This window comes from Epinephelus fuscoguttatus, linkage group LG5 (genome assembly GCF_011397635.1).
Source record: "Epinephelus fuscoguttatus linkage group LG5, E.fuscoguttatus.final_Chr_v1".
NCBI classification, from domain to species: domain Eukaryota; kingdom Metazoa; phylum Chordata; class Actinopteri; order Perciformes; family Serranidae; genus Epinephelus; species Epinephelus fuscoguttatus.
The window spans coordinates 1,314,181-1,339,073 of NC_064756.1; the positions used below are offsets into that span (position 1 = coordinate 1,314,181).

The 24,893-nt window shown below is 42.6% G+C and overlaps 3 protein-coding genes across 5 annotated transcripts in view; 2 read left to right on the forward strand and 1 right to left on the reverse strand.

Annotated features, from left to right (window-relative positions):
* The window catches only part of abcg1 (ATP-binding cassette, sub-family G (WHITE), member 1), a 391,642-nt gene that overhangs the window by 50,280 nt on the left and 316,469 nt on the right, over window positions 1-24,893 (reverse strand). The window lies entirely within an intron of this gene.
* Window positions 1,070-6,941, forward strand: lipt2 (lipoyl(octanoyl) transferase 2). 3 transcript variants are annotated; one of them, XM_049577643.1, is made up of 4 exons: window positions 1,070-1,173; window positions 3,637-3,979; window positions 4,054-4,180; window positions 5,234-6,941. In XM_049577643.1, exons 2-4 carry the CDS (start codon window positions 3,668-3,670, stop codon window positions 5,491-5,493), a joined length of 699 nt encoding a protein of 232 aa, XP_049433600.1. In that variant the 5' UTR covers window positions 1,070-1,173; window positions 3,637-3,667; the 3' UTR covers window positions 5,494-6,941. The 3 variants fall into 3 exon arrangements, with proteins under 3 accessions (XP_049433600.1, XP_049433599.1, XP_049433601.1); XM_049577642.1 differs by having other exon boundaries at window positions 1,073-1,173; window positions 3,612-3,979; XM_049577644.1 differs by having other exon boundaries at window positions 1,078-1,173; window positions 3,662-3,979.
* pgm2l1 (phosphoglucomutase 2-like 1) lies at window positions 7,487-23,462 on the forward strand. Its single transcript, XM_049577597.1, has 14 exons — window positions 7,487-7,945; window positions 11,714-11,881; window positions 11,986-12,092; window positions 13,146-13,230; window positions 13,311-13,394; window positions 13,491-13,687; window positions 14,582-14,771; window positions 14,849-14,946; window positions 15,051-15,231; window positions 15,329-15,422; window positions 16,179-16,308; window positions 19,710-19,899; window positions 20,052-20,185; window positions 20,501-23,462. Exons 1-14 carry the CDS (start codon window positions 7,823-7,825, stop codon window positions 20,601-20,603), a joined length of 1,884 nt encoding a protein of 627 aa, XP_049433554.1. The 5' UTR covers window positions 7,487-7,822; the 3' UTR covers window positions 20,604-23,462.

Consider the following 24,893-nt stretch of genomic DNA (forward strand, 5'->3'; position numbering starts at 1 on the left):
GAGAAACAGTCAGGCCTCCTTATATTGGTTCATAAATTATTTCAAATCATTTTTCTTATCACTTAAAAAATGTGAGGCAGAAAGATTTGTGGGGATGTTTCTTGTCTCTTGGTGTGTTGATTTATTTTTGAAGTCTTTACTCCTCTGTGCTTTTTTTCCTAATCTATGACAAGTGATTAAGAAATGACTGTTTAATGATATATTTTATCTTTAATATAAATACTCCATATTCAGTAGTGGAGGAAGGTATTCTCTTTCTTTGCTAAAGTAAAAGTACTAATGCCACACTGTGAAAACACTCACTATGTATTTATTTAACGTATTAGAAAACTCTAAAGCAAACAAACAAACAAACAAAACAAAACAAATAAACAAACAAAACCCTCAAAGTTATTAAGAAGAAAAATAGAAAATGGCTTAAATGTTTTTCAATTCATTGTGGTAATTTTCTGACAATTTGTTAATATATTTACCAACTCATTTTTTTAACTGTACTTGTATAAACTGTTGGGTAGTTTAATTTAATTTCATTTAATTTCATTTAATCTAACCTAATTTAACTTAACTTAATTTAATATAGTCTATAACAAAACATCATATTTCATAAACTCTTCTCGTGTTCTTTGTATTCAAAAATCTTAATTCCCAAATTAACCAAAGCTGTCAAGTATAAGGGATTCATTTAAGGTACATATTTTCCCTCTAAGATACAGTGGAGCAAAAGTAAGTGTCATGAAAATAAATGACTCATACAAGTACCATAAATTTGTACATAAGTATCCTTATAAAATAATATTACGAAATACGATGTATTTCGTAATATTCCACCACTGCTCTTATTTTATTTCTTTCCTTCATCTATTTTAAAAATGTTTATATTGTTGTATTTTGTATTGAGTGCTTGTATGTTCTGTGTGTTCACTGAAAATATATATATATTTTTCAACCTGAGCTAATAACTACACATTTCTAATAAACAAAATGAACTTGTTTTATTGTGAAAGGTTCCACTTTCCGGCGGGCAGGTGGCAGCAGAGTGCTGCAGAAACCGGAAGCAGATTACACCGGCGAGGAAGAAGGCGGAAGAATAACAACTATGGCGGCTCGTGAGGAGAGGAGCCGGCAGAGGAGGATTTCTGAGAGCTGACCGGTGACGTTAGAGAAGTCATACAGGTAAACATACCTGAGATCAAACTAATTCAATGTGAGGAAACTGACGTGATTAAAACCGGAAACGGTCAGAGAGTCTGAAGCTGAGTTTGAGTTGACTGTCAGTCAGTGAGGTCACACTGTCCTCACTATGAAGTCATTTACATTTAACGAGAGACATGTTTGAGGGATTTAAGGGGGATCGTTCATTGATGAATTTATTAATTATAATTTACAGTATTAAAATATTTTTAATGGATTATTAGCGGAGTTTTTAAGGGGTGAAATTCCCTTAAATTTGACCAAATAACATGAAAACTCATTAAGTGGAAATTCATGGATGGATTTAATGTTTTTTTAACTGTCAAATGTGCAAATAATTAACATACCTTCATATACTATTATTATATAAATATTATATAAAAAATTGTAATTGTATGATGAATATCTGAATTTGTACCCAGCTGATAAAATTAAAGTATTTAAAGGTACAAATTAAAGGGTAATTTGGATTTTATGAAGTTACTTTTAAAACTAAACAAAAACAAAATCCCTTACAGAGATAAACCATTAATCAATAATATAAGGTTGAATTTAAGGCCATTTTAAGGTACAAATTACGGGGTGTCTGTGACGTTGTTTTGTAAAGTTTAAAGGGCCAGTGTGTAATATTTGGCATGGTTTATTGTCAATCTGAATCTGAATCTGAATATTCTACCCATTAATATGTTTATACAAGTGTATGATCGCTATAAAATAAAATTTGTTTGGTTTTCGTAGCCTTATATATATATATATATATATATATATATATATATATGTATATATCAAGGGCCTTGCTTTAGAGAGGTCGCCATCTTGCGCCGCCATGTATGTACAGCAGACCGAGTGGACAATCCAGCCAGCCAGAGAACGCGTTCCACGTGTATAAATAAACCAACGAAGACAGCGGAAGGAAGGAAGAAGGAGGAGGAAACAGCAGAGTGTTAGTAGTTCGTTGATAGAGAGTAGTGAAAAGTTTTTTTAGTTATAAAGTTTGCGAATGGACCACACTTACCACGCAACAGGAGAGAATGAACCCGAACCGTCATCTGCGAGGAAAAGAAGATGCAACTTCACTCCTTGTGATGCACTCTCTGCAGCACTTTTCCTCCTGATGATATATCTCCCCAACGATGGCAGCAGTAGCACCGAATCCCATTCTGTGCATTCAGCCTCTCTTCTCGCCCGCTCAGCATCAAACACATGGAGTTCCTCATCTGTATGCTCCGGCTCAAACAGGTATGGCTCTGGGTCTGTGTCCGCTACAAGAAACTCTTCAAAATCGCGTTCAAAGTCGTCCATTGCAGCTACTATAGTCCGGAGATATTGCTAGGCTAAATAAACAGCTGAGCTCTGTTTACAGGCTACGCTGTCAGTCAGTGTGCGGGCTGGAGATTGGTGGAGCAGAGAGGGGAGGGGGTCCCCACTTGGGATGGTAAACGAGTATGTGTGTAAAGTTATGAAGTGTCTGTTACGCTAGAAGAGTCAGAGTTTGGGACGGAGTCTTTTACCCCCTGGAGTGTTACCGGAGTTTCTGGAGTGCTCAAATAAACGGGCCTTTTTCCCGAACGCTCCTCTGGTCTCCTGCTCGTGAGGGATTCATTACAATATCGTAACATGGATTAGATTTCCAAATAAACATTCACCCTGTCGCTAGATAGACCTACTCCTGAAAAACTCGTGGGCAAGGCTTTTTGTCCCTACGAGGCCACCGTCATTTACCCGACGGGAGGGGTGAGCGAGTGAGCCCTGCAATCTAGAATTTGACCACTGATGTCACTGTTTTCAACCCATTTTACACGCTGGCCCTTTAAGAACATTTTAGCCTCTTAAATTTTACAAGCCCCTTTAATCCCTGTGGGCCCCAAATCTGGGTAAACCTGTTCGGTCTCCTGGCCTGGTTCCAGCCCTGGTCTTCTGGTCTGGGTTAAGTCCTTGACTCCTGTTCTGGTTACAGTCAATTTTTTTTTTCAATTTTCAATTCAATTTTATTTATACAGCCCAATATCACAAATCACAATTTGCCTCACAGGGCTTTACAGCATACGACATCCCTCTGTCCTTATGACCCTCACAGCTGATCAGGAAAAACTCCCCAAAAGGGGGGGGGGGTCTCCTGTTCCAGTTCCAGTTCTGGTTTTCTGGTCTCAGTCTGATTTCAGACCAAGTCTCCTGGTTTGGTTTCAGTCCTGGTCTCTTGGTTTGGTTTCAGTCCTGGTCAGGTTTCAGTCCTAGTCTCCCATTCTGGTCCCAGACCTGATTTGGTTCCGGTCCCAGTCTTCTGTTCAAGTTGCAGTCCTGGTTTGTTCAGGTTGAAGTCCTGGTCTTGTGCTCTGGTTCCAGCCTCTTTTTTCTCTGGTCTGGTTCCAGTCCTGGTCTCCTGTTGTTTGTTTCAGTCCTGGTATCTGTTATGGTTTCAGCTCTGGTCTCTTGGTCTGATTCCAGCCCTGTTTTCCTGGCCTTGTTCCAGTCCTGGATGCAGGTCAGCAGCAGGCCGGTGGTGGAGGTGGTCCGTCTGGGCCTTGTCTCCTACCAGGAGGCTCTGCGGCTCCAGCAGGTCTATGTCAACCGGCACCGGTCAGGTCCAGCTCACGCTCTGCTGCTGTGTCAGCACCCGCCAGTCTACACCACCGGGATTCGCCACAAACCTTACCCCGCCCCCTTGCTGGACCGCCTCCGCCTGCTGGGGGCTGACGTCCACCGCACCAACCGAGGAGGACTCATCACGTTCCACGGGCCGGGACAGCTGGTGTGCTATCCGGTCCTCCACCTGGCCAGCTTCAAGAAGGTCTGATCTGGTCTGTTGTTGGGTTTCATGTAGTTTTCATGTGACATGTATTAACATGTGATCTGTCCTCTCAGAGCGTCCGCTGGTATGTCTGTGAACTGGAGAAGACCATCATCTCCGTCTGCAGCAGGTTTGGCATCGAAGCGTCGACATCGCCTCACACTGGAGTTTGGGTCAGAGACAGCAAGATCTGTGCCATCGGTAAGTAAACGCAATGTTACTCCTCTCGTTCGTCAGGCCTCACACAGGAACTGGTCCTTTTCCTGAATATCTCTGACTGCATTCTGTCATGACTGTTTATTGGAAGTCAGGCTGTAAACTGTCGACAAATTATGGGATATTGCCAGTATTGTTTATTACGGAACGTAGACCCCTGAATTAAATCAAAATTGTATCGTGGCAGACTGTTTCGTCATGAGTCGTTATGAGTTCATAACCACATTTGAAGATGTCACCTTTCCTGGTTCCAGTCCTTTTCTCCTAGTCTGGGTCCAGCCTTGGTCTCCTTGTCTGGTTGCACACCCGGTCTCCTGTTCTGGTTCAAGTCCCTCTCTCTAGTTCTGGTTTCAGTCCTGCTCTCCTGCTGTGGTTCCAGTCTCGGTCTCCTGTTCTGGTTCCATATCCAGTCTCCTGTTCTGGTTCAAGACCTGGTATGGTTCCAGTCCTGGTCTCCTGTTCTGGTTTAAGTCTTGTTCTCCTGATCTGTTTCCAGACCTGATCTCCTGTTCTGGTGCCAGTCTTTTTCTCCTGGTCTGGTTCCGGTCTTGGTGTCCTGTCTTGGTTTAGACCCAGTCTTCTGCTATGGTTTCAGTCCTGGTCTCGTGTTCTAGTTCCAGACCCAGAACCTGAGTTTGATTGAACAGGGCAGGTGTGAAGGCACCCTGAAATAACGGCTGATCCGACAGACATCTGTCCAGATTCTGACATTCGTCAGGAGTGACCAGTTCAGGGTCAAAACCTAGTTTAATGTGTCTGTCTTAAATCCACCTGTTGGCTCCACCTGTGGCTTCATTCACTGGTAAAAAGAAGAAGTTTAGGGGGCGGAGCTTTGGGTCCTGCAGTCAAAAGACAAAAACAGAACAAGTTCGTCAGCAAAAAACAAGATGATACAACTGCAGCAATCAGCTCTGTGTAGTTTAACTTCCTTCAGTCCGAACACATCTGGATGATTAAATCAGATCCAGATGTGTCCGTCACACTCTCTGCATCAGCGATCTCTCGTATGACCGTTGTTGTCTCTTTGTGTCTCTGTAGGAATCCATTGTGGTCGATACATCACGTCTCACGGCTTGGCCCTGAACTGTAACACTGACATGTCGTGGTTCGAACACATCGTGCCATGCGGTATCGAAGGTAAAGGAGTGACGTCACTGAGCGCCGAGCTGCAGAGAGACGTCAGCGTGGAGGAAACCGTTCCTCACCTGCTGGATGCCTTCAGGGACCAGTTCAACTGTCGGCTGATGGACGCACAAACACCTGAGACTGAGCAGGACAGCGGATCGTCGTCAGCGTAGAAACTAAAACATCACAGACGCTCTGTTTAAACATGTCGGACATCAGTTTGATCTCCATGTGTCCAGAACGGACAGACGTCCTGGATCTCATGTACATGTTGGATCACACAGTCAGATAAGAATTAAACTTTAAACTTTACAGAAACTTATTTAAAAAAATAATTTATATAATTAAGTTTATCCCATTTATTTGTCAGAGACAATGAACAAAACATTCATCTGACACAAGCAGACTAACAGAGACCTCGTTATATATGATTATCTCCTTAAATGTCCATTTACAGTGATGACATCATCATGAGGGGGTGAATTAAAGCAGGATTTATACTTGTGTGTCGCTCAATGCAAACCCTACGCACATGAGCATTTTTACTTGTGCAGTGGTGTGTCTGTGTCACTATGCAGTTACACCTCCAGAACACTAGTTGGCAGCAGGGTTTATGTGAATTACTGGAAAGTTTAGTTGATTCAAAACACACGTTAAACGCACAGTTAACATGTTAAACACACATTAAACACGTTAAATGCACATTAAACACAGTTAACACACATTAAACATGTTAAACACAATTAATGCACATTAAACATACAGTTAACACACATTAAACACAAACGTGTTAAACACACATTAAACACACATTAAACACATTAAACACACAGTAAACACATTAAACACACATTAAACACAGTAAACACACAGTTAACACACATTAAACACACATTAAACATGGCTTAATAGAGACAGTTTCAAACACAAATCAGCTTCACTATAACTCGCAGCATTCACAGACAAACACTTGTCTTTATCTGGACACATTTTCCCCACAAATACAACATGCTAACGTTATTAGCACAAGCCTATGGCATTTTACATTGTATACATTAGCCTAGCAGCTAGCGAGCTCTTCCTCTACTCACATGAAGCCAGGAGCAACAGCAACATTTAACAAAGGTAACGTTACAAAATTCGGCTCCATTACAGCTCACAAGGTTCACTGACAAAACAACTGTCTTACACTAAACACGTTTTCCAAACAAATACAACATGCTAATGTTATTAGCACAAGCCTATGGCATTTTACGTTGTATAAATTAGCCTAGCAGCTAGCGGAGGTTTCCTCTGCTAATATGAAGCCAGGATAAATCACACACAAGACTTAAAATACTATTTTTGTGGAGGCTTTATTGTCTTCACAATTTATCGTTTCTTATCTGTGAAATTAAAGAAAAGTTTTGTTTCCACTTCCAACACAGACTCTACGCTGTATGGCATCGATGCATAAGTATAAATCCTGTATTAGAGTGTCTTAAGAGAAAAGTTTGAGAGGGAAGTTTAACGATGTTAAGAAATCAAACTGCTGCTAAACCACACTGCCTTCACATACACAGTGTTTTTATATTTTACATGTCTGTTTGTACATCTGTTCAACAATAAAATCTTATGTGCATGGATTGTCTGCTGTGTGTATCTATATAAACACACACACACGCGCGTCTATACTTATGCTTAACTTAGACCTGCTGTCCTCGTTCTTGGACACTTTTTGTGTGGTAGCAAAAGCACAATAATGCATTTAAAAACAAGATGGCAGCCAGCTCTGCCACAGCAATGTGCCGACTGAACAGTTTTTTTCTTTATGACTCACTCATGACTGTTAGAAACTAACCCAAAGTCCCCACATGAGGACATTTTCCCTGTTCAAAGACGATGCGTGATTTGTTTAATTATTTATCTACTAATCGCCACGCACCAAAACAAAATGTTAGGTCTCAGGAAGTAGATGACACTTGACCGGAAGTGAGGATTATGTTCTTGAAAATTAAAGCACACCTAAATATTTAAACGACAGACACTTATTAGTCCTGATAGGTTGAAATATGATGTTAAAAACCATCATGTCAACACGTCAAAACCCGGAGTTTATTCTTTCATTAAAAATATAAACGGGACAAAAACATGCTTTTATTTTACTCCAAGACCGGAAATCGTCAGTGTTGCACTCCCCGGTGTTGACGATGTTGATGAACTTCATATTTCTGTCATGTCGAATTTTACCAAAGATTATTTACCGGGTTATAATCTCGGTATAGGTGTCGTTAGCTGGCCGGTACCGGTGCTGTAACTTTAGCCTGTAGCTAAAGTTAGCCTCGGTGTGAGAAGTTAAAGGCCCACACTCAGAGTGGGAGAGACGAGCTCCTGAGAGGAGATGTGTGTCAGGTTCAGGGGCCGGTGGGGGCAGCCGACAGCTTGGAGCTAAACACGGTATCACTTCACAGAGCAGCCGGTGGTCAGATGGCTCTGCTGCACTGTTAGCTCGTCTGGCTCTGTATGTCTGTCAGCATGGGGGACAACAACGGCGTGAACGGGGACCTGAACGCCAACTCGAGGTGCCAGAGCACCGGCGACCCGCAGCTGGACAAGGCGGTGCACCAGTGGTTGACCTGGGACAAGGTGAGAGTCTGTCCGCCCGTCAGAGCGTGATGTTCAAGCCGCTGGGAGCTCGGGTCTGTGCGGCTGAACGTGTCCGGCTGCGCGGGGGGGCCGTCACACCAGACCTCCCCTAAAAATCAGCATTTTAAGAAAGACGTTGCATATTCGCAAAGAGTGGATAAACTACTCATGATCATACTGCACTTCATACATGATTATGATGGTCTGGTAAAATCGGCACACTAATAGTTTAGTGAAGTTGTACTTAATTTCATTTAACAGTAACTTTGTTAGCTGAGTTCCTTTGCGTTGGGGGCGTGTAGGAATCGCTGGCGCAGCACCTATAAAATCTAAATTTATTTAAAACAGGAGCTTTAACGTTTAAACTTGATATGCCGAATTTTTCACTAGACCCACCCAGTTAAGAGGATCAGTCAAAACATGCTTAATGTTTTAAATTCTGTTGTCATTATGAAATAAAATGTTAAATTGCCAGACTTTGAATGGAAGCTCTGGGTATGGGCAGAGCGGCGCGTGATGGCCGCAGTGCGGACCTGCAGGCCGGCGGTCTGGGTCGTGATGGAGATTCGTTTTGTGGGTTATCACACGATTAAACGGCAGCATGACTCAGCTGTTTTACAGGTAGGGAGACAGGCCTGAGCAGTCAGCAGCACCTCTGCTCTAATGATGAGTTAAATTGATGTCAACCAGCCTCCATTCATATTACAGGTAATTTAGTTTTGTCTGAACGCCAGTTTTAACCAGCAGGGTGATTTTCACCTCCCACACTGAGTCACACTGAGTCCATGTGCTTCACATGTTCAAACTCACATATGAAGATAAATATGGGAACATATTACAAACAGAAACCGCAGCTTTTAAACCAGTTTACAGGCCTTTACACCAGTCTAACGGACTGGTAATGAAAGTAAATGTTATTTTTTAATACTGTAATGCCATCTTGGGAAAAATAAACAAATAAACAAAGTGAAGAAACAATTTCCTTACAAAACCTTTACAAGATGAAACTTTCAAGTGTCATGAACTCAACAAAAAAAAAAAAAAACAGCCTTAACAGTTACGCTCAGAGAAAACCTGCAAGTCAACAGAGCACAAATATCGTCCAATGAAACGAAACTTCTGAATGTATAGTTACAGCCAGTGAAAAGTATAAAGAATTAGCTATGTTCAAAAATGTATCAAATTATGAAGGAACAAAAATATTTTGAACTTTATAAATATAACAATTTGGGTAGTACCTGTAAATGATCGATGGTAAAGTTTCCTCCACCTTACAGCGCCCAGATCTCTGCTCCCCTCTCAGCTTTGGCATTTTTATATACCTTCCACCATGACACAGATAGAATAGAAGCGGATTGAGGGCTGGCTCTATGGCTGGCTCTTTGATTGGCTTCAGGGCTGGCTGGAGGGCTGTTGCTCAAACTACAGATTGTACCAGAGGATGTTGATAAACTGAGACAGCCCACTTCAGATTTATTTCCTGTATCTGCGTCATGTGGGTTTAGTACTTTGCATGATGGTATGCCTTCCATCATGGTCACAAAGAGTATAGAAGCGGTTTGAGAAAGAGACCTGCCCCTTTCTAGGGCTGGCTCAGGGGCTGGCTCTTTGATTGGCCGGAGGGGCTGGCTGTTGCTCTAACTACATATTGTTCTTGTATCCACATGACACAAAGTGTATAGAAGTGGATTGAGAGAGAGACCCGCCCCTCTCTATGGCTGGCTCTATGGCTGGCTGTAGGGCTGGCTGTAGGGCTGGTTGTAGGGCTGGCTCTATAGCTGGCTCTATAGCTGGTTGTAGGGCTGGCTCTATGGCTGGCTCTATAGCTGGCTGTAGGGCTGGCTGTAGGGCTGGTTGTAGGGCTGGCTCTATAGCTGGCTCTATAGCTGGTTGTAGGGCTGGCTGTAGGGCTGGCTCTATGGCTGGCTCTATAGCTGGCTGTAGGGCTGGCTGTAGGGCTGGCTCTATGGCTGGCTCTATGGCTGGCTGTAGGGCTGGCTGTAGGGCTGGTTGTAGGGCTGGCTCTATAGCTGGCTCTATAGCTGGTTGTAGGGCTGGCTGTAGGGCTGGCTCTATGGCTGGCTCTATAGCTGGCTGTAGGGCTGGCTGTAGGGCTGGCTCTATGGCTGGCTCTATAGCTGGCTGTAGGGCTGGCTCTATAGCTGGCTGTAGGGCTGGCTCTATAGCTGGCTGTAGGGCTGGCTCTATAGCTGGCTCTATAGCTGGCTGTAGGGCTGGCTGTAGGGCTGGCTCTATGGCTGGCTCTATAGCTGGCTGTAGGGCTGGCTCTATGGCTGGCTGTAGGGCTGGCTCTATGGCTGGCTGTAGGGCTGGCTCTATAGCTGGCTGCAGGGCTGGCTCTATGGCTGACTGTAGGGCTGGCTCTAGGGCTGGCTGTAGGGCTGGCTCTATGGCTGGCTGTAGGGCGGGCTCTATGGCTGGCTGTAGGGCTGGCTCTATAGCTGGCTGTAGGGCTGGCTCTGTGGCTGGCTGTAGGGCTGGCTCTATGGCTGGCTGTAGGGCTGGCTGTAGGGCTGGCTCTATGGCTGGCTGTAGGGCTGGCTCTATGGCTGGCTGTAGGGCTGGCTGTAGGGCTGGCTCTGTGGCTGGCTGTAGGGCTGGCTCTATGGCTGGCTGTAGGGCTGGCTGTAGGGCTGGCTCTATGGCTGGCTGTAGGGCTGGCTCTATGGCTGGCTGTAGGGCTGGCTGTAGGGCTGTGTCACGTGTGTTTCACCTGACTTCAGCTCAGTGTCCAAACGCCAAGCACTCATCAGTAGTAATCAGAGTGTGGAGGAGAGCCGTGGGAGGTTTGTTAAAGGTTCTATTAATGTTAATCAAATGTTCTCAGTAAAGTGCTGGATGTGAGGAGGAGACTCTGCTGCATGAATGTGTGTGTATCATTTTACTGCTCCTTCATATACTGTGGGATAGTTAAATACACACACACACACACACACACACACACACACACACACACACTCTGCTGTGTAGTTTTTAAAGGTCATGAATGTTTCTGACCTCCACTGTAAATGTCATCAGCCAGGAAAAGACCCACTGAGAGACAGACAGAGAGACAGACAGACAACATGTTGGTGCAGAGCTAACACCCATCATGTCCTCAGGCTCCACCTCTCTCCTCCGCCATGCTTTATATTTGCCTCCCAAAGACACACATGATCACACACACCTCCCAGGGACAAACCGATAAACTTCTGTCGCTCATTAAACATTCCTGCCGCCAACTAGCTGCGTGTGGCGATCATGTGATACTAGAGATGTTTCAGCCGCCACTCAGCGCAGCTCTGGATTTTAAATTAGTAACACCAGGAGCAGATTTCATGTAACATCAGACGTGTTTTAGGATTTTCACAAACATGTTTTAAACCACAACCAGATCTATTTATACTTAGTGTGTTAAAGGGAAAATGCATCAAGACACCGGCGTTGGCACATATTTGATGGCGGCCGTAGCGAGGCCACATAACGTCACAGCTTTGTGTCAACAGTATGCAGACACAAAGATATGTTTGTGTTACGATGCCTGTTTCAGCACAAGAAAGAGTCTGACTTCCTGCCTGACTTCCTGTTTGTCTTCCTGTCTGATTTCCTGTTTGTTTTCCTGCCTGACTTCCTGTTTGTCTTCCTGTCTGATTTCCTGTCTGTCTGTCAGCTTTCCAAGTTTTTATCAGACTTTGTCAGGGACTGTTTTCAGCGACGGTTTAATGTGTGTGTGTTCGTGGTGACCTGAGTTCTTCCTCTGTGGTGCAGAACTGGCGAACTCGGGCTCAGGTGGAGTCTCTAGTGGCGGCGGGTCGTCTGGAGGACCTGAGGAAGAGGCTGTGCAGCAGGATGAGCTTCGGCACGGCCGGACTGAGAGCGCCAATGGGAGCCGGATTTAACCGGATCAACGACCTCACTGTCATCCAGTCCACACAGGTCGGAGCAGCTGCTTCAAACCGGTCCAGCTGGACACGTTACTCAGTGTCCTGTGGTTAATATGAGTGGTGATGATGAAGCTGTGTGTCTGTGTGTGTCTGCAGGGTCTGTACTCGTACCTGTGCAGGTACTTTGCAGACTTCAGCAGCAGAGGAGTGGTTGTTGGCTTTGACACCAGAGGACAGGAGGACAGCGGCTGCAGCAGCCACAGGTGAACACTAAACACAATGGGACTTTATTTACCCACAACATGTCCATCTGTACATCAGGTACTCGCCAAGTCTAACGTTGAAGTCATTAAGAAAAGTTTGCACTCACACCTCCACAGTGAACAGAGAATCCAAAAAGGGAGAACATTTTTCTGTCTGCGTGTCTCTGTAAATTCAGAGGTTTCCGTGGGTCCATGAACGCAGCGCAGGTGGATGTTCGCGTGGATAACAGCCACAGGCGGAGACATTTTAGTTTCAGGTCATCCATCCGTCCGTCCTGTTCTCATGAACACACTAGCTATGTCTCAATTCATCTGTGCTACCAAGGCCGACCCATTTCAAAGGTTCCTTTGAAATTAACAGTTGTTAACTAGCTAACGGTTAACTGCTGTTAATATAACGTTAGCTAAAAGCACAAAGCTTAGAATTTAATAAGTTTACCTGAAAATATATCAGATGGCACTGAATCATCTCCTCAAGTATTAAATAAAATATAAATCTGTGGGTCCATGATTTAGGGCTAACTACCCTACGAGCTTATTCCTTGTTTCGTCAAGCACAGCTTGTTGCTAGGTAACAAGAACGCTAACGGGTCGGGGTCAGCTGGTGATGCAACCAGGTAATTCTCCACAGACCAGACCGTTCCGTTTCAAGGACTGTTCAGTCGGGCTGGTACGAGGGAATTTCTTCCAATTTGACACAAATGTCCAATCAGACTTAACAATGAACTGATTTTAGAGGTCAGTGGCCAAAGGTCAAGGTCACCATGACCTTGCATCCATGTTCCCACAGACATGGGGCTGGGATGCAGGATGTTGTGACATGCTCTTTCAAAATAGAGTCAGGAATGAACTTGTTTTGGTGGGACATTTGCACATGGGGTGGCGAATGCTGGCATTAAAATGGCTCTGAAAAAGAAACAACATCGTCGTCACTGTGATTCAACTTTTACAGATAAAACCAGTTTAAGTTTGTACACCAGACTGGACTGGCCTAAAACCAACCGCAGTATTCAGCTCAGATGTGTTATTATCATTTATGTTTGTGTGTTTCAGGTTGGCAAAGTTGACTGCCGCTGTGATGCTCAGCAGAGACGTTCCCGTTCATCTTTTCTCCACATTCGTCCCAACGCCGTACGTGGTGAGGAAACACTCACGCGTCACTTCCTGTCAGCTGTCTGTGTGTAGTGGTTGGGTTATTAAAGGTATGTTTGTCTCCAGCCGTACGCTGTGAAGAAGCTCGATGCCGCAGCCGGAGTGATGATCACCGCCTCGCACAATCCTAAAGAAGACAACGGGTACAAGGTCAGAGGTGACATTAGATGCTGGACAGGAAACATGTGACTGCTGCTCCAGGTGGTCCAACAGATACCTGAGGTCTGTCTGTGTCGCCCTCTGCAGGTGTACTGGTGTAACGGCGCTCAGATCTCCTCGCCTCATGACAAACAGATCCTGCAGAATATCGAGGAGCAGCTGGAGCCCTGGAGCGCCTCCTGCTGGGACGAGGAGCTGGTGGAGAGCAGCTCCCTGAGAACAGACCCCCTGACTCAGATCAACAGCTGCTACATGGAGGAGCTCTCCTCCCTCTGCTTCCACAGGTAGGACGAGGACAAAGCCGGATCTCTGTCGCTAGTCCCCAGACCTCTGTAACTAGTCCCCAGACCTCTGTAACTAGTCCTCAGACCTCTGTAACTAGTCTTCAGACCTCTGTAGCTAGTCCCCAGACCTCTGTAGCTAGTCCTCAGACCTCTGTAACTAGTCCTCAAACCTCTGTAGCTAGTCCCCAGACCTCTGTAACTAGTCCCCAGACCTCTGTAGCTAGTCCCCAGACCTCTGTAGCTAGTCCCCAGACCTCTGTAACTAGTCTTCAGACCTCTGTAGCTAGTCCTCAGCCCTCTGTAGCTAGTCCTCAAACCTCTGTAGCTAGTCCCCAGACCTCTGTAACTAGTCGTCAGACCTCTGTGACTAGTCATCAGACCTCTGTAACTAGACCCCAGACCTCTGTAACTAGTCATCAGACCTCTGTAACTAGACCCCAGACCTCTGTAACTAGTCCCCAGACCTCTGTAGCTAGTCCTCAGCCCTCTGTAGCTAGTCCTCAAACCTCTGTAGCTAGTCGTCAGACCTCTGTGACTAGTCATCAGACCTCTGTAACTAGACCCCAGACCTCTGTAACTAGTCGTCAGACCTCTGTAGCTAGTCGTCAGACCTCTGTAACTAGACCCCAGACCTCTGTAACTAGTCGTCAGACCTCTGTAGCTAGTCGTCAGACCTCTGTAGCTAGACCCCAGACCTCTGTAGCTAGACCCCAGACCTCTGTAACTAGTCGTCAGACCTCTGTAACTAGACCCCAGACCTCTGTAACTAGTCCTCAGACCTCTGTAGCTAGTCCCCAGACCTCTGTCGCTAGTCGTCAGACCTCTGTAGCTTCTCTGCCTCTTTAGGTAAGACCGGTAATCTCGGGTGTCTCATGTGTCTCTCGTGTCTCTCAGGGATCTGAACAGAAGCTGCCCATTGAAGTTTGTCCACTCGTCATTCCACGGTGTCGGACATGTCTTCGTCCAGCAGGCCTTCCATGTTTTCGGTCTCCCTCCGCCGATCCCCGTCCCTGAGCAGAAAGACCCCGACCCCAACTTCTCGTCTGTCCGCTGCCCCAACCCCGAGGAGGGAGAGTCTGTCCTGGTAGGACGCAGATCCCAGATCTTAAATTCCGTGTTTTTTTACACCTGTTTTAACAACCAGTTACTATTTTTCTGCAGGAGCTTTCCCTTCGTCTGGCAGAGCGGGAAAATGCTCGCATCGTCCTGGCGACGGATCCTGATGCTGACCGATTGGCTGTCGCAGAGAAATCTGACAGGTAATTGTGATGTTTGCTTAGAGGCACTTCAGTGCCAAATCTGTCAGTGTTGATGCTCCAAGTTGAGCACAGGTGTAGTTTACCTGAGTCTGCCTGTCTCTCAGGTGTGGTTGGAAGGTGTTCACAGGTAACGAGCTGGCAGCTCTGCTGGGTTGGTGGATGTTCTTTAACTGGAAGGAGGCTCATCCGGATCCTGCAGACACCCAGAAGGTTTACATGATGGCCACCACAGTGTCCTCCAAGATCCTGCAGGCCTTCGCCCGCATCGAGGGCTTCCACTTCGAGGTCAGATTACAACTTGTGTGTGTGATGTCATATCTGTTAAAGTGATGATAGTGATGATGATGATGATGAAGGTCTCCTGTTTGTCTGTGGTGAACAGGAAACTCTTCCTGGGTTTAAGTGGATCGGGAACAGAATACACGAACTCACCAAAACAGGAAACAGCGTCATATTCGCCTTCGAGGAGTCGATTGGTAACTAAGTTTAATTTTTACTGGAGGCCAAATATTTCTGGGTTGTCCATCTGTCTGCCTGTACATCCCATTCTCATGAACAGGATATCTCAGGAACGCCATGAGGGAATTTCTGCAAATTTGGCACAAACGTCCACATGGACTCATCAAAGTCTGTGACTAAAAGTTCACAGTTTTTAAAGGGGTTTTATGCCTCTGCACCGGTGACAGCTATGGTTGGAGGCATTTTGTTTTCGGGTTGTCTGCCTGTACGTCCGTCTGTCCTATTCTTGTGGGTGAGATATCTCCAGAACACCACGACGGAATTTCGGAAAGGTCTGTGCAAATGTCCACCCGGACTCATCAATGAACTGATTAGAATTAGGTGGTCAAAGGTCACGGTGACCTTGTGTCCATCTCTCTCTCACCAACACAATATCTCAAAAAGCGCTTGAAAGAACTTCCTTAAATTTGGTGAAAACGTCCACTCGTGCTCAACAGTGAATGTCTGCAACTAAAAACTGTTACTGTCTTGACATGTGAGAGGGTTTTATAGTTTAGTCTAAATCTTCGTATGGTGAGCAGACTGTTACGGTAAACAATGAGAATAACGTACACAAGAAATTAGAAATGGTTAAAATGATAATGATAATAATAAAGGTTAGTAGTATTTAAATATTCACAGATGATCCCAGTGAGACATTTGTGTTTGTGAATAAAGTCCTGGTGTTGAACTCGTTGACTCTGACAGAAACTGTTGTTGTCTGGTGTCGGCAGGTTTCCTGTGCGGCAGTATGGTTCCTGAGAAAGACGGCGTGAGCTCGGCGGTGGTCGTGGCTGAAATGGCTGCTTACCTCCACAACAAGAACCTGAGTCTGAAACAACAGCTGCACAACATCTACCAGACGTACGTAAGCTGCTGCGTTTCCTGCAGGACGAACCGATGACACGGTCAGAGCTCTCAAAAATAAAAGTCCTCACAGGGATAAAAAACACCAAAACAGAAGAATGAAAGGAGGCATCTGGAGTTATTCATTTAGGAACACGTGTTTTAAAGTCAGTCAAAGTTCTCATCTCATTACAGTGTTGTTACTTTTGACATTCATGAAACATTAAATGAAATAACAGCGACATTTTTCCTTATTTTTCTGCACATATTAAATAATTCATTCACACTTCTGTGTTACACTAATCTTCTGTGAATAACAGCAGACTAATTTTATTTAGCTGTCAACTTAACTCAGCTTTAATCTGCTGTCTGACGGCTCTGTAGCTCCCACTAGTGGCGGGCGGCTGCATGACAGTTAGCAACCTTGAACATGAATAAAACACTAATAGGTTTAACTGACTAATATTTCTGGTGCCGACTAGCGAGGGGTGGACGTGTTATCGCGCACATCTCTAAACCAAAGCAAGGACTCTGTCTTAACTGCAGCATGACCCAGTTTATGGTGAGGAATAAAAAACTAACCCACCTGAGCAGAGAGTTCTGCGACCACGAGAACCAACAGATACACTTCTGATTTTACACTTTAGATTTGACTGAACTCATTTTTGTTGCTCCTTCCTACAGTCATGTCTGGGGATCAAACTGACTTTGTAGTTTGTTCTCTCTATGATTGTATTCCTCCAGAAGTTTAATCTCTTCCTCCGACTGACTATCAGCCAACTTTGTGAAATGATAACAGGCGTCACAAGCAAGCAAACAGTCTCCATGGAAACTTACTGCTGTAAATTCTCTTTCAACATAGTAAATGAGTTTTTCTTTAACCAAGGAAATCTTCTAAGAGATTCTGTGCAACTGTGTAAGTCCCTAAGCTAAGGAGAAATTAAGCCTTAAGTGTCATATTTAAGCAAAAAACTTAAGGTGTTATGTGCAACCAGCCCGTGGTCCGAATGTAAACTGACGGAAGTGTTTAAGTCAAGACAACAACTGAGTGTAAGCGGTTGTTGTTTGTTTGATCAACATATCTACAGTTCAGATCAGCTGATAATCTGGACAATAAATCAATATAATCATTGATCAGACTCGAAGAGAAAAACTGGACATTTGGTCATTTTTACAGATCGTTCTTGTTCAGTTCAGTGATTCTGATTCAAACCTTGATAAAGATTTTGGTTTTAAACCCATAAAGACAGACAGCGTTCTCACAGTCATGAAGAACCTGGAAAAGTCATGGAATAAGTAAAAATCATTGAAAGTTCTGCAAAACTCTGGAATTCTGTTGTGTAGACTGAATTAATTGTTACAGTAGTCTTCAGGGATAAACGTCCACGTAATGTAACGTAACTGTGAAGTTATTTCAATCAGCCGTCGACATAACGTCGCTCTGATATTTGTCGACTGCTCGATACATCGTTTCAGCATTGACACTGTGACGCACATTAGTTGCACTGCGGCATGTGTGACGTCACTGAATAATACTAGACAGGTCTTCACCTTAAAGAAAGGTGACTATAGGTGATAGGCGTCCTGGAAAAGATTTGAGATTTTATCATGATATGAAAGAAGTGTCCAAACTCACATATGAGAAGTAACAAAATGTGCACGTAGAAATATTATTAAATCTGTTTCATATCTGTGGTTATATGACGTTAACATATATGTAAACCAACAAAAACTCAGTTCCTCCATAATCTTTGAGTTGAAGTTCATTTTTTAAATTCAGTCTGTTCACCATCATGTTCAGACGAGTCAGAGCTTTGCACCAGCAGAGGGCAGCAAACACCGAGTCACCCGCCAGACGTCCTCTGAGTCTCTCAGAGGAACTTGAAGCTTTACAGAAACACAGATGAGAGCAATATGAATATTATCAATAATATTTGTTTTGATGACTGAGTCTCTGACAGGAGATAAAACTCTGTCCTGACGTGTGACTCTGCTGACTGAGGGGGTCAAAGTGTGATGTCAGACGGAGGGTTGTCCTGTTACGTGTCGTGAGTTTGAGTCCTGACGGAGTCAGAATAAAGATGCTGATGTCTCTGAAGCGTTGAGATCAGAGTGTGTGGATCACTCTCACAGGATATCCAACATATTTTAACTTCAGAAGCTTTAGTTAGAATATTAACAGTTATGATCTGCACAGTTCTGTCTTCCTCCTTTCTCCTCTAAATGTCCTCCCCGACAGACCGCTGTGCAGCGGCAGAGAACAGTTTCAGGCCTCTGAGTTTGTTTATTATCATCATCATTATTATCTGTGGTCTCACGCTTTGACTCAAACGTCCAGGAGCTGGAATGAAACATGAAACTTGAACTGGAATTGATGTGCAAATACTCCACAAGAAAGATGACTCAATCAGCCACATGTTGGCGCTGTAATTAACGTTGAAAAAATATGATTTTCAAAAGGCCACGCCCCTCACACTGTAAAGGCCGAAACACACTGGCAGCAGCGACACACATGTCGGCGCTCCTGGACATGTCGCACTTCACCCCACTGTCCTGTTTCCAGCCTCGCCGCCCCCAGAATTTCCCCCACTCAACCTCTGCTGGTACAGACTAGTTCCTGTAGCAGCTCCTCTTCTCTGCTCCTGTAGCAGCTCCTCTTCTCTGCTCCTGGAGCAGCTCCTCTCCACGTGATGTGAAGCTGACGCAGAGGAGGAGGACGTACAGATCGGTCAGTAACAGTAACTTTGTGTGGTCGTCTGTTGATGAGCTGCAGCGTGACGTGTCCAGTGTGTGTGTTAGGGGCGGCACTCAATACGCATCATATGACACATCGTGGTGGTTGACTGGAAATTTGGAGTGCGTGCAGCTCGGTGTGCTACAGAAGCCTCTGAGACCATAAAGCTCCGCCATGATGGATTGTTATGATAATTTGCATAATGAGAAGAACAGTAAAACAAATAGACTTTAATTAATTTTAACTCAGAAGGTGCAACACCATCCAACAATAACTGAGCAAGATCAGTCAAAAAACATGGCAGCTGAGGGCGGGGCTTAGCAGGAAGTTGGCAGCAACGTTAAGTGTTGTTTGACGAGTCCTGATTGAACTCAGTTTGGTTCAGTTGTAATGAAGGTGGAGAAAATGGCAGCACTTTGAGTGTGCTGTTGTTGAAATGCTGCAGACGGTTGGACGGGTGTGTGATCGTCTCCGTCCTTCGTCAGACGACATTAACCTGCTGAAGTGTCTCTGATCAGAACTGATTTGATTTTCAGAAACTGAGCCGCGTCCCTCTCAGAGAAGACGTTAACCCTCGGGTTGCCACCTTCAGACCGTCACATCCTCAGAAACAGTTTTCATTCGCACATGAGTTTATTCTGCTCTTATTTTGACAGTTGCTTCTGTTGTGACTTCCTGTCTGCAGGTACGGTCATCACGTGTCTAAGACGTCGTACGTGGTCTGTAACGACCCGCCCACCATCCAGAAGATCTTCAGCCGCATCAGAAACTTTGACGGCGAAGCGTCGTACCCAAAGACGTGCGGCGGCATCCCGATCGTCCACATCAGAGACGTCACCACGGGATACGACAGCAGCCGGCCCGACCTCAGATCAGTAAGAAACCATCACCTAATCGATCAGTTAATCACCTTCCTGCTGACGGTTTGATTCCCGTCAACAGGAAGTGACTTGTGTCAGGAAGTAAAAGTACTCGAACGCAGCAGTAAAAAATATGTGTGATGTATGTAACTGTGTTTCCTGTGGAGGTTCTTCCTGTGACGAGGAGCAGTCACATGATCACCTTCACACTCCAGAACGGCGTCGTGGCGACGCTGAGAACCAGCGGCACCGAACCCAAAATCAAATACTACACGGAGTACTGCGCCGCCCCGGGGAACAGGTCAGCTGACTGTCGTACTCAGTAACAGTGCACATCTTAAAGTACAACTGTGAACCTGACCAACCAGAGTCCTGCTTCTATGTATATTATCCATTAGCTACAGTATTAGCATTATTAAATACTATTTATATTATTATTATTGTTCAGCCTCTGTGACTATGGAATATTAATAATGAATAAATTTAAATATGAAATGTGAAGTCATTTATCAGAACCAATCAGCTCTCAGATCATTCTTAATGACATGATGATAAAATGATTACCTGAGCGTCCTGATGACATCATGGCGGCGTGGGCGTGGTCTCTGTGTTGCAGCGAGGCGTCCAGTCTGGAGGAGGAGCTCAGGAAGACCACTGCCGCCCTGCTGGACGAGTTCCTGGAGCCTGAGAGGAACAACCTGATTCGCCGCTGCGTCTAGCCCCGCCTCCCCCTCCCATCAGCTGTTTTCCTGTTGGTGATGATGTCACATCCTGTCGTGTCTGTAGACGAATCAGAGCGGCTGCTGCTTCTCTCTGTGGTGTCGACAAAGTTCAGTTTAGACGAAAATACGAACTGATTCATTAAAAAATAAGTTTCAGGTCTGAACTGTGGTACTCTGTGTCCTCCATACGGCAGAGAGCATGATGGGTAACGGAGTCCAACCGTTGATTCTGATTGGTCATCAGGTCAGAGGACTCATTACAGTATTTTCATAGAAACAAAGTCACAGATGAAGTGTGTTGAACCAAATATTTCTTTTCACAGACCTGAACTGTAAACACTTGAAATATAAACGGAGGTTCATTCATGACAAAATCACAGAGCAGAAAACAAATTCAATACTATCAGGTTTCTGTATGGTGGCCTGTTGCTGTCAATATTTAAAATGTTTTATTGTTTTTTCATGATGAGATCAATTCCTCATTATTACCAAGAATCAAATATTTGCTTTCAAAGATCTGAACCTTAAAAACTTGAAATGAATATGGAAGTTTATTTATGACAAAACAACAAATTCAAAGTACGTCATTAACAGGTTTCTTTACACCATTACATACATATTGTTCTATATTTCATTATAACAAAATAATTTACCTCATCATAATTACAAACCAAATATTTGTTTTCAAAGATCTGAACTACAAAGACTTGAAATAAATATGGAAGTTCATTCAGGACAAAACCACAGAGAGCAGAAAACAAATCACTGTGAGGGAAATATAGTTTTTTGTTTTAAAAAGAAAATTTCCTCGTTATTACTGAAAAACCAAATGTTTAATGTCGTTCACTTTATTTTGTTTCATCAGGAAACTCTCGTTGTTACAAAGAATGTGAAATAAAATAAATTATGTTGTATTTATATTTACATTCACTGTTTAAATGTTTCTTCTTGTAATCAAATATTCAGATTTTGTGTAATGAGAATATTTTGGGATGTGACCAGATAAAGTTTTTTGGTTCTTGTTTCGCAGTTTGAATTTTGTTTCTCTGATTTTTTTTTTTTTCAATGTAAAAATGAATCTTTAAATATCGAAGAACAAGAAGCGAAAATAATGTGAATTAAACTTTGTTCTTTGTTAAAGGTTTACGTTGAACTGAAAGTTCAGGAAGTGAAGTCAGCGGTGGGTTTTAGGACAATCAAAATCAAGCTCTCTGATTGGACAGGTCTCACAGCAGTGAACTCTGGGAGTTGTAGTTGACTTTTCTCCTGACATTAATCTGTGACATTTGACTTTGTTTAAACTATTAAATTAATTAATTAGTCGACAATTTTGATAATCAGTTGTTCGTTTTACGTCGTCAGTTCTTTGGTTCCAGCGTCTCAGATGTGAAAACCTGCTTTGTATGGAGGACAGAAGCTGCCAATATCAAAAATAAATAATTGATTCAATAAATCAATGAATATGCCATAAAATGTACCAAAAATAAAATAATAAATTAAAAGAATGCATCAAGAAATTTATCAAGGAAATAACGCAGAAATATTTTTTATTTAAAATGACCTAAATTAAAATAAAGTATTTAATAAATAAGTGAATATGATACTAAATTTACGAAAAATAAAATATTAAAATGCATCAAGAAATTTATCGAGAAAATAAGACAGATTATTTTAAGTTTATCCAAAATGTATGGGGATAAATTTGTCTCAAATATTGTCAACTTGTGTGAGTGTCTGCAATTATAAAACAAATCTAAAACAAAAAAGAAAATCGCAAATAAAAATTAAAATCTGAGTACCTTAAATTAATCATCAAATAAATAAAAAGCATTTGAAAATATCTTCCTAACAACTGTCACAGATATTTGTGAGTCCTGTTTCTATTTGTGAATTTAAAAAAGAATTGTAAACTCAAAAAACTATTTTTCAAATATAAAGTGGATCTGCAAAGACTCAAAGTCAAAGAATGCAAATTTGCAAGTGCAGAATTGGGATTCACAAATATTTGTTTTTTTATTTATTTATAAATTAATTAATAGTCCTCACAGGTTTTTGTGTAACTTGTGTGTTTGCAGACTCATTATATATTTATAAAATATTTTTGTGAGTTCACAAATCTTTTTGTAAATGTATAACGTGTTTTATATTTAAACATTTCACAACACACACATTATTGATCTGTTCACACAAATATTACTGACACAAATTCATCTCCATAAAAATAAAATAATGAAAATAATAATAATAATTAAAATAATTATTTTTATTTAAATAAAGTAAAATGGAAAATAATGCAAAAAATAATTGATAGTAAACATTTATTAATAAATGAAACAGGAAAGTAAATAAAAACAAATTATTTTAATTTAATGGCACATTATTTTATTGAATAATATAGTAATGAAGTTAAAGCTTTTTTTTTTTATCTTTCGGACAAAAGGAGACGTCACTTTGGACTCTTTGACGTTGTCAAACAATGAGTTCATTAAATCAGATGATAACACAGTGGTTAGTTATTGTTCAGTGTCAGATTTCAACTGTTACAGTTGTTCCTGCTCAGTGGTTTTGTCATGAATGAACTTCCGTATCTGAGATGGGGAGAGAAAATCAGCTGTTTACCTTGTTGTGGTTTTTAGTGTTTAGCTGAAAGTTTCCCGCCGCACTCTGTGATCCATGTTCCTTATTTTTCTACTCAGAGATACAGAAACATATGTATGTTGTTGTTGTTGTTGTTGTGTTAAAGCACTCTGTTTTCAGTGTGGTTGTTTATAAAGAGGACAGAGTGAGACCTCTGTGTGTGTTCCTGTCGATGTGGCTCTCTGATGATCCACCAATAAAACACCAGAAAACTGTAAACTGTGTTTGTGTTTGTGTTTGTGCACACACTAACTCACTGACTCATATAATCAACACTTATCTTAACACCTGTGTGTGACTCATATAATCAACACTTATCTTAACACCTGTGTGACTCATATAATCAACACTTATCTTAACACCCGTGTGACTCATATAATCAACACTTATCTTAACACCTGTGTGACTCATATAATCAACACTTATCTTAACACCTGTGTGTGACTCATATAATCAACACTTATCTTAACACCCGTGTGACTCATATAATCAACACTTATCTTAGCACCTGTGTGTGACTCATATAATCAACACTTAACACCTGTGTGACTCATATAATCAACACTTATCTTAACACCTGTGTGACTCATATAATCAACACTTATCTTAACACCCGTGTGACTCATATAATCAACACTTATCTTAACACCCGTGTGACTCATATAATCAACACTTAACACCCGTGTGACTCATATAATCAACACTTATCTTAACACCTGTGTGACTCATATAATCAACACTTAACACCCGTGTTACTCATATAATCAACACTTAACACCCATGTGACTCATATAATCAACACTTATCTGAACACCCATGTGACTCATATAATCAACACTTAACACCCGTGTGACTCATATAATCAACACTTAACACCTGTGTGTGACTCATATAATCAACACTTATCTTAGCACCTGTGTGTGACTCATATAATCAACACTTATCTTAGCACCTGTGTGTGACTCATATAATCAACACTTATCTTAACACCCGTGTGACTCATATCATCAACACTTATCTTAACACCTGTGTGACTCATATAATCAACACTTATCTTAGCACCTGTGTGTGACTCATATAATCAACACTTATCTTAACACCCGTGTGACTCATATAATCAACACTTATCTTAACACCTGTGTGTGACTCATATAATCAACACTTATCTTAACACCCATGTGACTCATATAATCAACACTTATCTTAACACCTGTGTGTGACTCATATAATCAACACTTAACACCTGTGTGACTCATATAATCAACACTTATCTTAACACCCGTGTGACTCATATAATTAACACTTATCTTAACACCCGTGTGACTCATATAATCAACACTTATCTTAACACCTGTGTGTGACTCATATAATCAACACTTAACACCTGTGTGACTCATATAATCAACACTTATCTTAACACCTGTGTGTGACTCATATAATCAACACTTATCTTAACACCCGTGTGACTCATATAATCAACACTTAACACCTGTGTGACTCATATAATCAACACTTATCTTAACACCCGTGTGACTCATATAATCAACACTTATCTTAACACCTGTATGACTCATATAATCAACACTTAACACCTGTATGACTCATACAATCAACACTTATCTTAACACCTGTGTGACTCATATAATCAAC

Coding starts and splice junctions, on each gene's coding strand:
- lipt2 (XM_049577643.1), top strand. CDS start 3,668: ATGCAGGTCAGCAGCAGGCCGGTGGTGGAGGTGGTCCGTCTGGGCCTT. Junction 3,980..4,053: donor ACCTGGCCAGCTTCAAGAAG/GTCTGATCTGGT, acceptor CTGTCCTCTCAG/AGCGTCCGCTGGTATGTCTG. Junction 4,181..5,233: donor CAGCAAGATCTGTGCCATCG/GTAAGTAAACGC, acceptor GTGTCTCTGTAG/GAATCCATTGTGGTCGATAC.
- pgm2l1 (XM_049577597.1), top strand. CDS start 7,823: ATGTCTGTCAGCATGGGGGACAACAACGGCGTGAACGGGGACCTGAAC. Junction 12,093..13,145: donor AGCGGCTGCAGCAGCCACAG/GTGAACACTAAA, acceptor TGTGTGTTTCAG/GTTGGCAAAGTTGACTGCCG. Junction 14,947..15,050: donor GTCGCAGAGAAATCTGACAG/GTAATTGTGATG, acceptor CCTGTCTCTCAG/GTGTGGTTGGAAGGTGTTCA.